Raw genomic sequence first — 15164 nt, 5'->3', positions numbered from 1 at the left:
ACACATGTTGTCTTCAGTGGTGTAGGTGAGCACTAAGAAGCGGTTTTGGAAAATTCGAACGCCAAAGGGGGGAAAACGGGCTCCAACGTTTGTATGAAAAATCTACAATTTTCATCCAATTAACTTCAAACTTAGTTTGTATACTCTCAAAAGGGGGGAAAACGAGCTCCAACGTTTGTATGAAAAATCTACAATTTTTATCCGATTAACTTCAAACTTAGTTTGTATATTCTCAAAAAGAATACAAGAAAAACTGTATACTTGGTTTTTCACCATTTTTCCTGGGGCATGAAAAAAGGGGGGTTTTCCGTGGAAAAATTGAAACACAATCAACACCCCACAGCCCAAACGGTAAAAGCTAGGAAACTGAAATTTGGGCTCAAGTATCCTATCATGGTGTAGATGCGCACTAAGAAGGGATTTTGGAAAATTCGAGCTCCAAAGAGGGGAAAAGTAGCTCCAAAGTTTGTTTGAAAATTCTGCATTTTTGAATCGATCAACTTTAAATTTAGGTTTTATAATCTATAAAAGAATACAAACAAAACTGCATACTCGGTTTTTCAAAATTTGTGTTGGAGCTTGAATTATTGGGGTTTTAATATTTATTCATTTTTTCAAATGAAAAGTTTGTGTTATAAATTTTGTCAGATCGATTTCAAATTTGGGTAATATAATCTACGTAACTAAAATTACAACTTTGCATTTAACGATTTTTAAAATATGCATTTTACAAATGCAGGTAGAACAAACAATACAAAATATCAAACAGTTGGGGACAACTAAGTATACATACACACACACACACATACATACATACAAGCAGCTGTTCGTGTAGTTGCGTGTAAACGGTTGAAGTAGCCAAAGCAAAATGTGAGACACTAATGTGTGAATGTTCATTTGTACACATGTATGTACATACATACATACATATGTATGTACAAAAGTACATTCGTCTTGCACTGACAGGGCAAGAAATGTTAATTAATTAAAAATTATTAACATTATAACATAAACATTTTTATGCTATTTTTTCTTTGTTTAGTACATTTGGCATAAGGAGTTTTTAGGACAACGGACTACAAGGGCGTACGCAGGTTGGGCAGGGGGGACATTTCTCCCCTTAGAAAGAATTTCGCATTATGAATTACGCCAGCACCATATGTATTACATACGTACATACGTCTGTATGTATAGCATGTACATATGTATGTATGTACATCAATAAGTATGTATGTACGTTCATACATTCCTATATACATATATAGGTTTGTATGTACAAGTATGCAGTGGGCTATCGAACACTGTTGTTTAATTGTAAAAAATAGTTTTCTATGGTTTCAAATCAAAATTTTTAAAACAACAACAACAACAAGTTATTGGCTCGCAAATCTTCTTTCGTTTTGATAATTTACGCCTGTTCATTACATACGCAAAATGCCAAAAGTTTACAGTTACAGTACACATACAAATAAATTTGTATGTATGTATGTGTACAGTGTACAATCGAATACAGTATTATAATCAATAACTCTCAAACGATGTTTTTCGATGTATTTGTATTCGACATGTATTACGATATATCAACACAAGTATCGATATTTTCGATATATCGCATTTAATTTTATTATTGGGGTTTTAATATTTATTCACTTTTTCAAATGAATAGTTTGTGTTATAAATTTTGTCCGATCGATTTCAAATTTGGGTAATGTAATCAACATAACTATATCAACAAATTGGCATTCAACGATTAAAATATAGCAATATGTTTTTTACTTGCCATATATCAAATAGTTGGGAACAGTTCGTGTCTATGTGTGCCCATGCATACATACATATGTACAAGCATATGTATCTATGCCTCTATATGTATGAAGCATGTAAATACAAAACAACAACAACAACTTCAAGTTGTTGGCTCGCTCATCTTCTTTCGTTTTGACCATTTAATGTTAATTGCAAAGGCAAAACGCCAAAAGTTTACAGTTACCGTCGCTAAGCAACGACTGCTTATGCGATAGTAAAGCAGAAACCGAATAACGGAGCTACGCATATTCTGCTTCGCATTGCGGGCAGATGTATGTATGTATATGATTTGTTCTTATCGATCTCAATAAATAATTAGATTTTATTATTTAAATATTCTGCTTATTGCATTCAAACTTCGATATTTTGATGGTATCGGTGGCTTCAACTATCGAAAGTTTTACTCTAGCAAATTGAGATGAGAATTGTCAGTGCTTTTTGATCGTGGCTCATCGCTGCACGGCATTGACACGAGTGCCGTGTTTCATATTCCGAGTTTGTGCGTGACCGTATTGACTCAAATGTGAATTTAAAATTAGGATATACCCTTATAATTATTCCCCTTTTTTGCACATAGTCTATCTTAAAACGTTGCGTTATCTCTATATATAAAACAGTTTGTCCTGACTAATTGGTGATCAACGCACAGCCCAAACGGTAAAAGATGAAATTTGGACTCAAGTATCCTTTCATAGTATCCATCATAGTGTAGGAGCACACTAAGAAAGGCTTTTGGAAAATTCTAGCTCCAAAGGGGGGAAAACGAGCTTTATAAAATATTAGTGGTCATGTTCGTTTAACGAAATAGTTTGTCAAGAACAAAAATGTAACGGACTACTGAACAATTTTTTGTCAAGAACAGAAAATGTTCAATTAAATACCTTAAATGCCTTCCTACTGGTAACTTATAAGGTGAAAACATATGGGTAGGTTATGCACACACAAAATAAATACAATTGGAAACATTATATTGAGCCGGGTTAAGACGGGCAATATCTGCTAGTACAATCATAAATTAAATATCGATATTCTTCTAATTATTCGATTTACAAAGAAAAATGTGTGTATCCATTCACCTCCAATTACGTGATCATGCTGTGACGGGTCGAAAAAAGCGGACACATGCCCATCATCTAGCTAGCATCTCAGCTGATCGCATATTTACAAGCAATTTACCGTTTGTGTTAAACGGTTTCGTCAGCTAACAACGCTACAAATTTATTCTGAAGAATTCTGGGAGTCATTTAGAGTTAAGCTTATTCCGTGAATGTATTCTTGGAGTGACGTCCCGATTTTTACATCACAATTAAATGTCCCTCGTGGCACAGGCGCAGTCCCGATTTTTGGGTATAACTCAACCGCACGTGCAGCATGCTGAGGAATTTCGCACTTTGCACTTATAAATGAGGACTGTATGTATGTCGTTGTTAAATTTTACAGTGTTTAATTCTAGAAACTACTAGCCCTCAATGTCACAATCTATATATTTATGCATATGTATGTGTTTGGATTGGGGCTTTATTGGTGCACGAACATTTTTTATTTATTTATGTACATATATACAAGTATGTACATGTATGAGGGTATTCGAACTCACGTAAAGGGTGTATAATTGCATATTTCCATAGGAATTGTGTCTAAGCGTGACTGTGTATGTATGCATGTATTCACCACAAAGATCAAGCAAAGCAGCGGCAACATCAGCAGCTGCGGGCAGCGCTTGAGCAGAGAGAATCTATCAGGGGTGCAACAGAAATGTCTTTCGCCCAAGTTTCGCCTCCTGCTAGGAGTTTTGATTAAAAACACTAACAAAGACATTTTTCCAAAAAAAAAATAAACATCTAAAATAAGCATCTAACTAACTGATTGTTGATCAACGGTCAGCCCAAACGGTAAAAGCTAGGAACCTGAAAACCTGACTCAAGTATCCTTTCATAGCGTATTTTGGAAAATTCGAGCTCCAAAGGGGGGAAACCAAGCAGGTTTTTCGAGATTTTGGGGCACAAAAGGAAACCGCGTCAACAGCCCACAGCTCAAACCGTAAAAGCTAGGAAGCTGATATTTGGACTCAAGTATCCTATTATAGTGTAAGTGTGCACTAAGAAGGGATTTTTCAAAATTCGAGTTCCAAAGTTTGTTCGAAAAATCCACATTTTTCAACCGATCGACTTAAAAGTGGTTTTTAAAATCAATAAAAGAATACAAATAAAACTGCATACTTGGTCTGGGGGCTTGAATTATTTGGTTTCTTATATTTCTTCACTTTTTTTTAAATGAAAAGTTTGTGTTATTAATGTTGTCCGATCGATTTTGTATCCCTAATCAACATAACTATATCTACAAATTGGCATTCAACGATTTTCGAAATATAGAAATATGTTTTTTACTTGCCATATGCAGCAACAATAAATAACAAAGAGCGCAAAATATCAAACACACTAACAGAGATGGGCAAAATCGGTGCTCTTTATTGTTAGTGGCACATCGCTGCACTGCGTGGACACGAGTGCCGTGTTTCATATTTCAATCGAGTGCCGTGTTTCATATTTTAATTTAGTGCGTGTACGTGTTGACACAATAAAGCACGAAAAGACACAAACGTGAAAATGCGATAGAAACAAAAACAACACGACCAAAATATAATTTTAAGTTTGGAAATACTCTTATATTTATTCCAGTTTTTGCACAAGTATCTTAAAACATTGTGTTATATACATATATGTATTTTATTGTTAAAAAAAGTATGGAATTTGGAGCGCATATCCAAAAAGAACAATGTTAATGTTAGCCACATTTGCATAAAATAAATTAATATTTTACGAAAAAGTAATATTATGTACATATATCGGTCCTTGGAAATTGGACTACCAGATACATATGTATACAAAAATAAATTAAATATCAACATTCTCCTAAATATTCGAATTACAAAGAAAAATTTGTGTATCCATTCTCCGTGCACGGATTCGTGATTTTTTACAGCCAATTCCGTGATCGCGCTGTGACGGGCCGAAAAAAGCCGACACATGCCCATCTCTAGCATCTCAGCTGATCGCATATTTCCATATTTTACCGTTCGTGTTAAAAGGTTGCGTCAGCTAACAACGCTACAAATGTGTTCTGAAAAATTCTGGGAGACATTAAGCGTTAAGCCTATTCCGTGAATGTATTCTTGCGATTTACAAAAGCAGACACACGCCTTTTACACTCACAACATTCATATTCAAAAAAACACATATGGATAAGTGTTCAACTGTACAATTGAGTACATACACTTACATATATGTTTGTACATATAGATATGTATGTACATATAGATATGTATGTACATATAGATATGTATGTACATATAGATATGTATGTACATATAGATATGTATGTACATATAGATATGTATGTACATTCATATAGGGATACATAGCGCCTGTATTAAAAAATACGTTCTATCTTGTATTTTCGGGCAAGCCTGATAGTAAAATAGCCTGTACTCTCCACAAAAAAGGAAAACTTAAAAATTTTTTAATTATATAAAAAACAAGTAGAGAAGCTAAAGTCGGGTATCCAGACTTTGAAATACTCTGTACATATGTGTAGAATAATTATGCCTGTATTTGTGTGCCTGAGCAAAGCAGTAACAACAACAACAGGCTATATTTAAGGCTATAGCTTCTTGTACACACACATTATTCACATAAGGTATCTTGGACTAAAATTTGGTGTTCCTAAGTCTTATAATCTCCTAGATATAGGCGATTATACGAATAGGAAAACGGGAAAATACCCATAGGGGGAAAACAAAAAAATAAAGTAAACTTGCACAGCGTAAACACAGAAGGCATCTGTGTGCAAAATTTGGTGTCTCTAACTCTCTGAGATCCAGGTGTTCATACGGACAGACAGGGTTAAATCGACTCGTCTTGTCATGCTGATCAAGAATATACATATATACTTTGTGGGGTCTGCGTCCTTCTGCCTGTTACATTTTCAGCTCCCGCGAACCTAATATACTCTTGTACATTTTATGTACAGAGTATAAAAAGTAAAAAGCACAACACCTATAATAATACATTTACATTCAGTAGGCAACATTATGTACTAACTAGCAGGTATTGGCTGTCTTATCCCGGCTCAATATAATGTTTCAAATTGTATTTATTTTGTGTGTGCATGATCTACCCAAATTGGATTGAAATACTCTGTAACTATGAGTAGAATAATGATACAAATTAAAAACATGAGATAACGCTGCAGTCGAGAAAGACTGTTTGTTAAATACACTGTACCAAACAAGCTTCCTTCATTGAGTTATGTGCCATAGCAGAAGTAACAAGAGAGAACGCTACAGTCGAGCAAGCCCGACAGTGGAATACCCTGTACCCAGGTAAACTTCCGTCACTCAGTTATATGAGCCCATAGCAGCAGCAAAAAGAAGAAGAAGGAGAGCGAACTTGTTGCGGGAGTTTGGGGGGGTTGTACTGGCGAGAATTTGTTTCACTAATAACTTTTCTTAGAATTGACCGAATTGAATAAAATTTTATGCGTGCAGTTTGATTTAGGTAGCATTTGAAATGAGGACGCTATTGACGAAATTCTGTAGCGGGGGAAGGGGCGGAAAATTAAAAAAAAAATAAACTCGTCCTTTCTCGGACCTAGGAGAATCTGGATGCCAACTTTGGTTATTCTAGCTTTTATAGTTTCTGAGATCCTTGCGTTCATCCAGACGGACGGACGGACATGTCTAGATCGATTTCTCTCGTCATGCTGATTCAGAATATATATACTTTATGGGGTCGGAGATGCTTCCTTTTGTATGTTACATACTTTGCACAAACCTAATATACCCTTTTTACCCTATGGGTACAGGGTATAAAAAGAAGAAGAGCGAAATTGAAGCTGCATGTTGTGGCGGTAGTACTGCAGTGAAATTGTTTCGCTAATAATATTTCTTAGAGTTGACCGATTTGGATAAAATGAGATACAAAAGTAGATTTATATAGATTTCGTGAGCAGTTTGGTTTACACTGCAGCTAACTGAATAGGTTCAACGATTCTCAAAAGTTAAAATTGTTATATCTTTTCAACAAAATAGTCGATTTTGTTCAAATAAAATTTTGTTGGAAGACTAGTTTATTGTTAAAAAAAATAGCAAAGTTTGGGGCTTAAAGAAAATTGTTTTCCAATTTTTAATTTATTTAAACATAACATTAAATGCCTATTTTTTTGGATCAATTGAATAGGTTCAGTAACTTAAAAACTAAAAAAGCAAATAATAAACGCATTTTTCATGGCTTTAGTAATTTAAATCATAAAAATAAACTAATCACGAGTAAATTAGTATTTAGTACTTCCACCTTTGGTTGCAATAACTTCAAAGATTCGATCTCTTAAGGACTTATAATAATTTTCTAGGACTGTAATCGATATACTTGTAGTAGCCCAGGATTTTTGTATGGCGTCAATTAGGCTCTCAGTGTCGTTATTGTCGCCCGCCTTCGTATACTTTTCGAGACAACAATCCCCAAGCGTTTTCGATAGTGTTTAGGTCAGGTAGCGACCACTCGAGCAACTCAACATTTTGGTCCTTCATTCACTGTTTTACCACTTTTGCGGTATGAATGGGACCGTTGTCTTATTGATACAACCATGGAATCGGTCCAAAAATATTAGAAAAATGTGGAAATGCCTTTTGAATCACAGTTTTGTACATATTTGCATTTATTTTTGTTGACACAAACTGAAGCTCACATGTCTCATAGTACGAAATCGCACCCCACACCATTACGCCGCCTACACAACTGTGATTTCGACTCAAAACATATTATTCCTTTCATAAGTCGTGATAATAGAAGTTATAGCCATCCGGTACTTCCAGGCTGAATTTCTTTCCATCGTTAAAACTACCTTCTACCATTAATTGTCCCAGGACATGTGCTTTCTTGCAAATCGTAAGCGTGCCGCCTCACGTGTGTCATTGAGAGGTGGTTTTCTTTTTATTTTTAGTCTCTTCAAATGCTTGGCACTCCGAATAATCCGTTTTACCGTTGCCAAACTTGCGGTTACACCGCATTCTTCCCTGATTTTAGCCGCAGAACGTTGGGAATTAGAGGCGGTTCTAAGGATTAGTCTCCTGTCAGCTGGAGTTGTCGCATGTGGAGACTCTCCTTTCATATTTTTCCCGTAAAATTCTTCATTGCGCACAAAATTACCAACAACATTTTGACTTCTTCCAATTATCAGTGCAATTTCGCGCTGATTTAGGCCGGAATTGAGCTAACCTTTTCTTTGACCTTTTTCAAAGTCATTCAATTGTTTTCCGCGAACCATTCCACCAAAAAACAACGGTAAATACTTCTAATTACAATTAGAAAAAAAGTTGACACCATTAACTTCACGCTGTCGATCACAAAGTAAAACTGAAGTAATTGAACCTATTCTGATGAGCGAAAAAAATGCAGCGTTTTTAGCCAATGTAAAACGTAAGAAAAATTCCTCAACTACCGTTTAAAAAATCCCGTTACTTTTTTATATTCACAACATATAATTTTAAAAAATGTATGTGCAGTACAAGCTGAAATATTGGACGAAATTAAGGCAGCATTCTTTGAACCTATTCAGTTGAGCGGCAGTGTATGTATATTTTGAAATGTGGACAGTATTCTGTAGCGGGGAATTTGGTCGCTGGAAGTGATCACAGAAATAAAATAAACTCATCTTGCCAAAGGACCAGGAGCGTCCACATTCCAAGTTTGGTTAATGTACGATCAGCCGCTTCCGAAATCCAGGCGTTTATCCAGACAGACAGACATGACTAGACCGATTCGTCCCGTCATGCTGATTAACAATATACGTACATAAACTTGATGGGGTCGGAGATGCCTCCTTCTGCCTAAAACAGTAAACCTAATATGTATACAATTTTTACCGTTCGGTTACAGGGTATACAAAATAATCAAATTGAAAAAATAAATGTTAAATTGTGAGCAGATACTGAAAGTAATTGCAAAATTGTATTAGGAGTATAGTATTGTATTAGTGTATTAGGGAGTGGGGGAAGGAAGGAGGGTATGCACTGCGTGTGCATACTGATCAAGAATTTATATACTTTGGCGGTCTGCCACTCCTGTTCTGTGTGTTACTCACATTCTTACTAAACAGGTATACTCCTTTACCATTTGGGTACAGGCTATAAAAATTAAATCATTAACATATGTATACACTAGCAGGTCTTGCCCGTCTTTGCTGGGCTAAGTAAAATGTGCTTAAAATTATAAGTTTATTTACTATATGATATTCTTCTTTCGACGCTCTCTAAAGTTTTTTCAAGAGATCATTTTCCAAATAGCAAATATAGTACAATAAGTACTATGTATGGTTATACGTACATACATACATATGTACATATCATCGTTACGCACCGGGTGGACTGCCAGTCCTGACTTAACTGTGTGCTTTCTCAGCATGTTGTACGCACGGCCGAGTTATCCCCGAAAAGTCCGACGCGGGACATTTAATTTTGATTTATAAATCGGGACGTCCCGCCAAAATTGGAGCGTTCGGCAACGCTGATATGTACATACATTTAAATTTGTCATCCAGGCGTTATCCGCCTCTATACATACATACATACATATACATGTTTGTATTGAATTTTTTAATTCAACACTAATTTGTGTCTTCAATTCCAAATATGATTATTGTGAATGTAAAAGGTGTGTTTCTGCTTTTGTAAATCGCATGAACAAACTCACAAAATAGGCTGAACGATAAATGCAGGGTTCGTAAAATGTGCTCGCAACCCGTTTGGGCCCGCGGGAAATTCTGCTGCGGGTTTTTTCGGGTCGCTGCCGACAGAGGCGGCGGGTACGATCGGGTCGTGCGGGTACGCCGTGCTTCGCCGCGGGTCGCTGCCGACAGCAGCAGTGTCGCACGAGCCGGTCTGCAGTAGCAGAGCGCTCGTTCGTGGTAGGCAGGCATATGTATGTGTGATGTGTGAAATTTGTATGATGGTATGCTTGTGTGTATATATTTTTTTAAGGCGAAATGTGCGCGATCTCTTTCACTCTGTACCTACTGCCTACTCCGTTTCAGCTTGACGCAGCTGTTTTTCCTACGTTTGCACAGTGGTACCTGATACTATTTTTAAGGATCCGTGGCGTTGCAACTTAGCGTAATTTAAAGGGACTTTTTTACCTATATACTCCTATACCAATAAAACCTACAGTCAATTCGTATACTTCATTCACATAACATATTTTAGTAACAAGTTTATTTATTTGCAAATGATCTTTTTATTTCCTATAGCCAAAAAAATCGAAAGACATTCATTCAGAAATCTAGTATCAGGTACCACTATGCAAACGCAGACAAATCTGCTGAGTGAGGCTATAAGGGATGAAATGCATCGCGCACATTTTGCCTTGAAATATATACACACAAGCATACCATCATACAAGTTTCACACATCACACATACATATGTACGACCCGATCGTACCCGCGGCCTCTGTCGGCAGCGATCCGAAAATACCCGCGGCAGAATTTCTCGCGGGCCCGAACGGGTTTTGCCCGCATTTTACGAACCCTGGATAAATGACTCTTAGATTTGTTCAGAGTATATTTGTAGCGTTGTTAGCTAACACTAAAACGGTAAGTCGCTGTAAATATGCGATCAGCTGAGATGCTAGAGATGGGCATGTGTCGGATGCTCTATGTGTTAGAGCATCAAAACTATCGATAGTTGAATCCGTCGATACAATCAATAATTCCATCGAAGTTTGAATGCAATTAACAGAAAATTTAAAAATTAACATCTTATAATTTATGGAGATCAATTAGAACAAATCATATACAAACATACATATGTACATCTGCCCGCAACGTGAAGAAGAATATGCGTAGGTCCGCTTTCGGTTTCTGCTTTACTATCGCTTACGCAGTCGTTGCCTAGCGACGGTAACTGTAAATTTTTGACATTTTGCCTAAGAAATCAACAGGCGTAAATGATCAAAAGAAGAAGCGCGAGCCAATGACTTGCAGTTGTTGTTGTTTTTAGTTTTAAAAATTTGAATTAAAACCATAGAACATTATTTATTACAATCAAACAACAGTGCTCGATTGTCCAATGTATACATACATACGAATGTACATACATGCCATATATGTACGTACACAGGCATACATACATACATATGTATGTACATATGCATGCATGTTTCTCTTTACTTTTTCAACCGTACGTAGAGAACCGACACATAGATACGAACTGTTGCTTGTTCTGTGTGTGAGTGTGTGTATATGATGTCCCCAACTATTTGATATTTGCGTTCTTTGTAATTTGTTGTTGCTGCATAAAGTTACTAATGAAAACCCTAATGCCAAATGTACTAAACAACGAAAAAATTACTTATAAAAATGTTAAATAATTTTTTAATTAATTAACATTTCTTGCTCTGTCAGTGCAAGACGAATGAACACACATACATACATAGATGTGTACATGCACATAGATGTGTACATGCACATAGATGTGTACATATGTATGTCTGTACATTCACACAGTGTCTCACATTTTGCTTTGGCTATTTCAATCGTTTGCACGCAACTACACGAACAGCTGCTTGTATGTGTGTGTAATACTTAGTTATGCCCAACTGGTTGATATTTTGTATTGTTTGTTCTGCCTGCATTTGTAGAATGCATATTTTGAAAATCCTTGAACGCAAAGTTATAGATTTAGTTACGTAGATTACAGTCCCCAAATTTGAAATCGATCGGAAAAAATTTATAACACAAACTTTTCATTTGAAAAGGTGAATAAATATTAAAACCCCAATAATTCAAGCTCCACCACAAATTTCGAAAATCCGAGTATGCAGTTTTGTTTGTATTCTTTTATAGATTATAAAAGTCAAATTTAAAGTTGATCGGTGCAGAAATGCAGAATTTTCAAACAAACTTTGGAGCTCGTTTTCCCCCTTTTGGAGCTTCTCAGTGGGCACCTTCACTATGAAAGGATGCTTAAGTCCAAATTTCAGCATCCTAGCTTTTACCGTTTGGGCTGTACGTTGATCACCAATCAGTCAGTCAGTCAGGACAAACTGTTTTATATACATACAATATAGAGATTTTATAAACACGGTACACTGGTTGAGTGCGAGGGTAACACACAGGGAGCGTAGTACACATTTCCATTCGTTCACACAGATCAAGAATATTTGTAGTTGCATATGCCTCCCCTCCTTCGAAGTGTTAAATACATTCAAACTGAACTAGTATACCCTTTCCTCTTCTCTTAGTAAGCCCTACATACTTTCAAATATTCATACGTTCTTTGAAATACTTTTGTATGTATATACACATACATATACAAACATACATACAATATACTGTAATGTGTGGCGACTTGAACTGTTACACATTGTAATAACTTTATTTTAAAATCTTACATCATACATACATTTTTGCATGATAGAAAGAACGTAAGAACTTACCATGTTCATCACGAAAGAAAAAGTTAATTTCTTTAGCCTTCGTCGGTTCAGTCGACATTTTTTCCCTTTAATGTATGTACAAATTGGGTTATGACAAGATTGTAGAATGTTCACTTTAAGGCGCACACAACGATTGATGTAACACTTTATATTAAATTATTATTTCTACTGCAACTACCTCACATACAAATGGGTCTTAATGGAGTTATAGCCGTATATTCATATTAATGTTCGTGCATATGTATGTATATATGGATGCCTGTATTTAATAGCGCGGTACGTATTAACACGATTCTGTAATTACTACTCAATTGTAGTAGAAATATTTTATGTACTTGTACTTTCACTTTACCCCTGAAACAATTTTACCCTATGACAGTGTATGACATATTACGTACATGCCTAAGTTGATTATAGCGGCCGAAAAATATGTCGTTTGACTCAAAATGGCGAGCGAAATTGTACTTCTTGCATGCACAACAAATGCGATCTTTTATTATTAGTTATTTCTGTTGTAAATTGGTTTGCTTGTGCACTTCAATGTTAAACGGATTTCGAAGTGAGACAGTTAAATAATGCGCGTTTTTGATACAATTGTTTCCCATGTAACACAAAAAAATTCCCAAAAACAGTTTATCCTACGCTTTGTTTCACACTACAATGAGAGATGGAACGAAATAGAAAACATCGAACGGGCCAGCTGTTTCGGCCCGCCAAAAATAGCATCAATGTTGGTTAACGAGTAATCTGTACTAATGGTATTCTTGCAACTGCTTTCAATTTATGATGGACTCTAATATTTTTTAAGTCAGTGCACATATGGCCCTACAATTTGTGAACAGAAAATAAACTTCATTGGAGATTATAATTTTAACATTTGGATGGCCAACATTTCGCATAAAAATAAATAAATTAGTTCCTAGGTTATTTGATTACCTTTAAACAAATTATTCTGCAGAGTATATTACAGGAATACCACTCAACACTGAATTAAGACATCGGCTTACGTTGTTTTTCTAAATTCTAAATGTTTACTATGCCAAATGGGTTTCGCCCACCGATAACTTACCCTTACTCATAAAACGAACAAAAATATACTACAAAGGAAAATATATTCCTGAATGCTCGATTTTAATAAAGCGTGGCATGTTTAATGAGGTAAAATATCGATCTATTTGAAACATCGATTTATCGATGCATCGAAAAGTCTACTAACCAATTTAAAAAAAAATACACATAGGGCACTTCGTTTGATTTTTCTTATTTATTTAAAGGTAGAAAATGTTTGAAAACGAACGATATTTTTAAAAATTCAAATAATAAACTAATAAAAAACAATTTACAACAAAAAACCGACTTCAAACAATTCTAACACAAATTAATAAGCGCTTAAAAGTAAACAAATAATGGTGTATTTCTTCTACAATAATGTAGGCAGAATTATTGTTATTTTTGGAGTCGGTGTCAGCCAAAGAGACTCTACAATATACCTAGCAATAATAATATAAGAATACTTAATTCCATTTAAAATGATTCAAATATCTCATTTAAATTTGACACCTATCTACCGGGTGCCTTCGCATATTATCCGAAACTCATGAACATTTCGTATGTTTTAAGAATTATATGGTTTTCTCATGGATGCTATTGTCAGAACTGGACTAAATTGAAATGGGACCATTCGGGAAGTACCAGCTTTCGAATGGTACAAGAATCTTCAAAAACGGTTTAACCAGTTGAGTGTACCGAGGTAACAAACATAAAAAAAAAAAACAGACGAATTGATAACCTCCTCCTTTTTTGAAGTCGGTTAGTTAATGACTAATTTGATCCTTATAAATAGGGCACTTTATTTTGTATTGTCATCTTATTCATCTGTTTTCAACTCTTTTTCCTACCTGATGATGCTTCGTATTTTTTGTCTATAAGCGACAAAGTATAGCTTGAGATCGTTAGTAGTTCTTCAATTGTCAACGTAGGATGCATACTTTTGAAATGTCCAGATAAATTGGTGGTATTGACACATGTTTGATACACTTTACCACATTTAAGGAATTTAGCAGACTTGCCATCCTTAGACTTATTGAAGAAATTCCACACAGTTACCTTTGCAATTAAATTCGTTTAAAAACTTCTCTATTTCGAAGCACTGCCAACACCAATATTCAAAAATGCAAATAATAGCTTTTTACTTACCTGGCATTTCCCGCAATACTTTTTCTCAAGTATAAAAACATCGAACATCGAAAATAAAACATCGATGTTTGGAAGGAATTACAAAACATCGATGTTTTGAAGAAATTACAAAACATCGATGTATCGATTTTCCATCCATGTTTCGCCCAGCTCTAGTACATACTAAAACTGCAGAAAAAATCTATGCAGATTCTATTTAATCGATGCCAGTTACCAAATAATATACATATGTATATGTAGATGTGTCATTTCATACAACGAAAACATCCCATCAAAATTGTGAGCAGTGTTGCCAATCTGTCTTTTTTCCCGTCAAATCTGGTTGTTATACTCTGTACATGAAATGTACAAGAGTATAATAGGTTTGCGGGAGCTGAAAAATTTAACAGGCAGAAGAAGGCGTGGCAGACCCCACAAAGTGTATATATTCTTGATCAAGGTGACAAGACGAGTCGATTTATGTCTGTCTGTCTGTCCGTCCGTCCGTCTGTCTGTCCATCTGTCCGTATGAACAGCTAGATCTCAGAGACTATAAGAGCTAGAGACACCAAATTTTGCTGTGCAAGTTTGTTTTATTTTTTTTGATTTTCCTCCCCACTTTGGGGGTTTCCCCGATTTTCTATTCATATAATCGCCTATATCTCAGAGACTATAAGAGACTATAATTTCTATA

At 35.5% G+C, this 15164-nt stretch overlaps 1 protein-coding gene across 1 annotated transcript in view; it reads right to left on the bottom strand.

Annotated features, from left to right (window-relative positions):
- The window catches only part of LOC115629401 (transcription factor Dp), a 71985-nt gene extending 59052 nt beyond the window's left edge, over nt 1–12933 (bottom strand). Inside the window, exon 1 of the mRNA XM_030525859.1 lies at nt 12296–12933. Coding sequence (XP_030381719.1) covers nt 12296–12353 — 58 coding nt within the window. The 5' untranslated portion in view covers nt 12354–12933. The remainder of the gene's footprint in view (nt 1–12295) is intronic.
- Between the last annotated feature and the right edge of the window lie 2231 nt (nt 12934–15164).

This window comes from Scaptodrosophila lebanonensis, unplaced genomic scaffold, assembly GCF_003285725.1.
Source record: "Scaptodrosophila lebanonensis strain 11010-0011.00,11010-0021.00 unplaced genomic scaffold, SlebRS2 tig00000145-arrow-arrow-pilon, whole genome shotgun sequence".
In the NCBI taxonomy this organism is placed as follows: Eukaryota; Metazoa; Arthropoda; class Insecta; order Diptera; family Drosophilidae; genus Scaptodrosophila; species Scaptodrosophila lebanonensis.
This window is presented reverse-complemented; position numbering and strand designations above follow the sequence as displayed.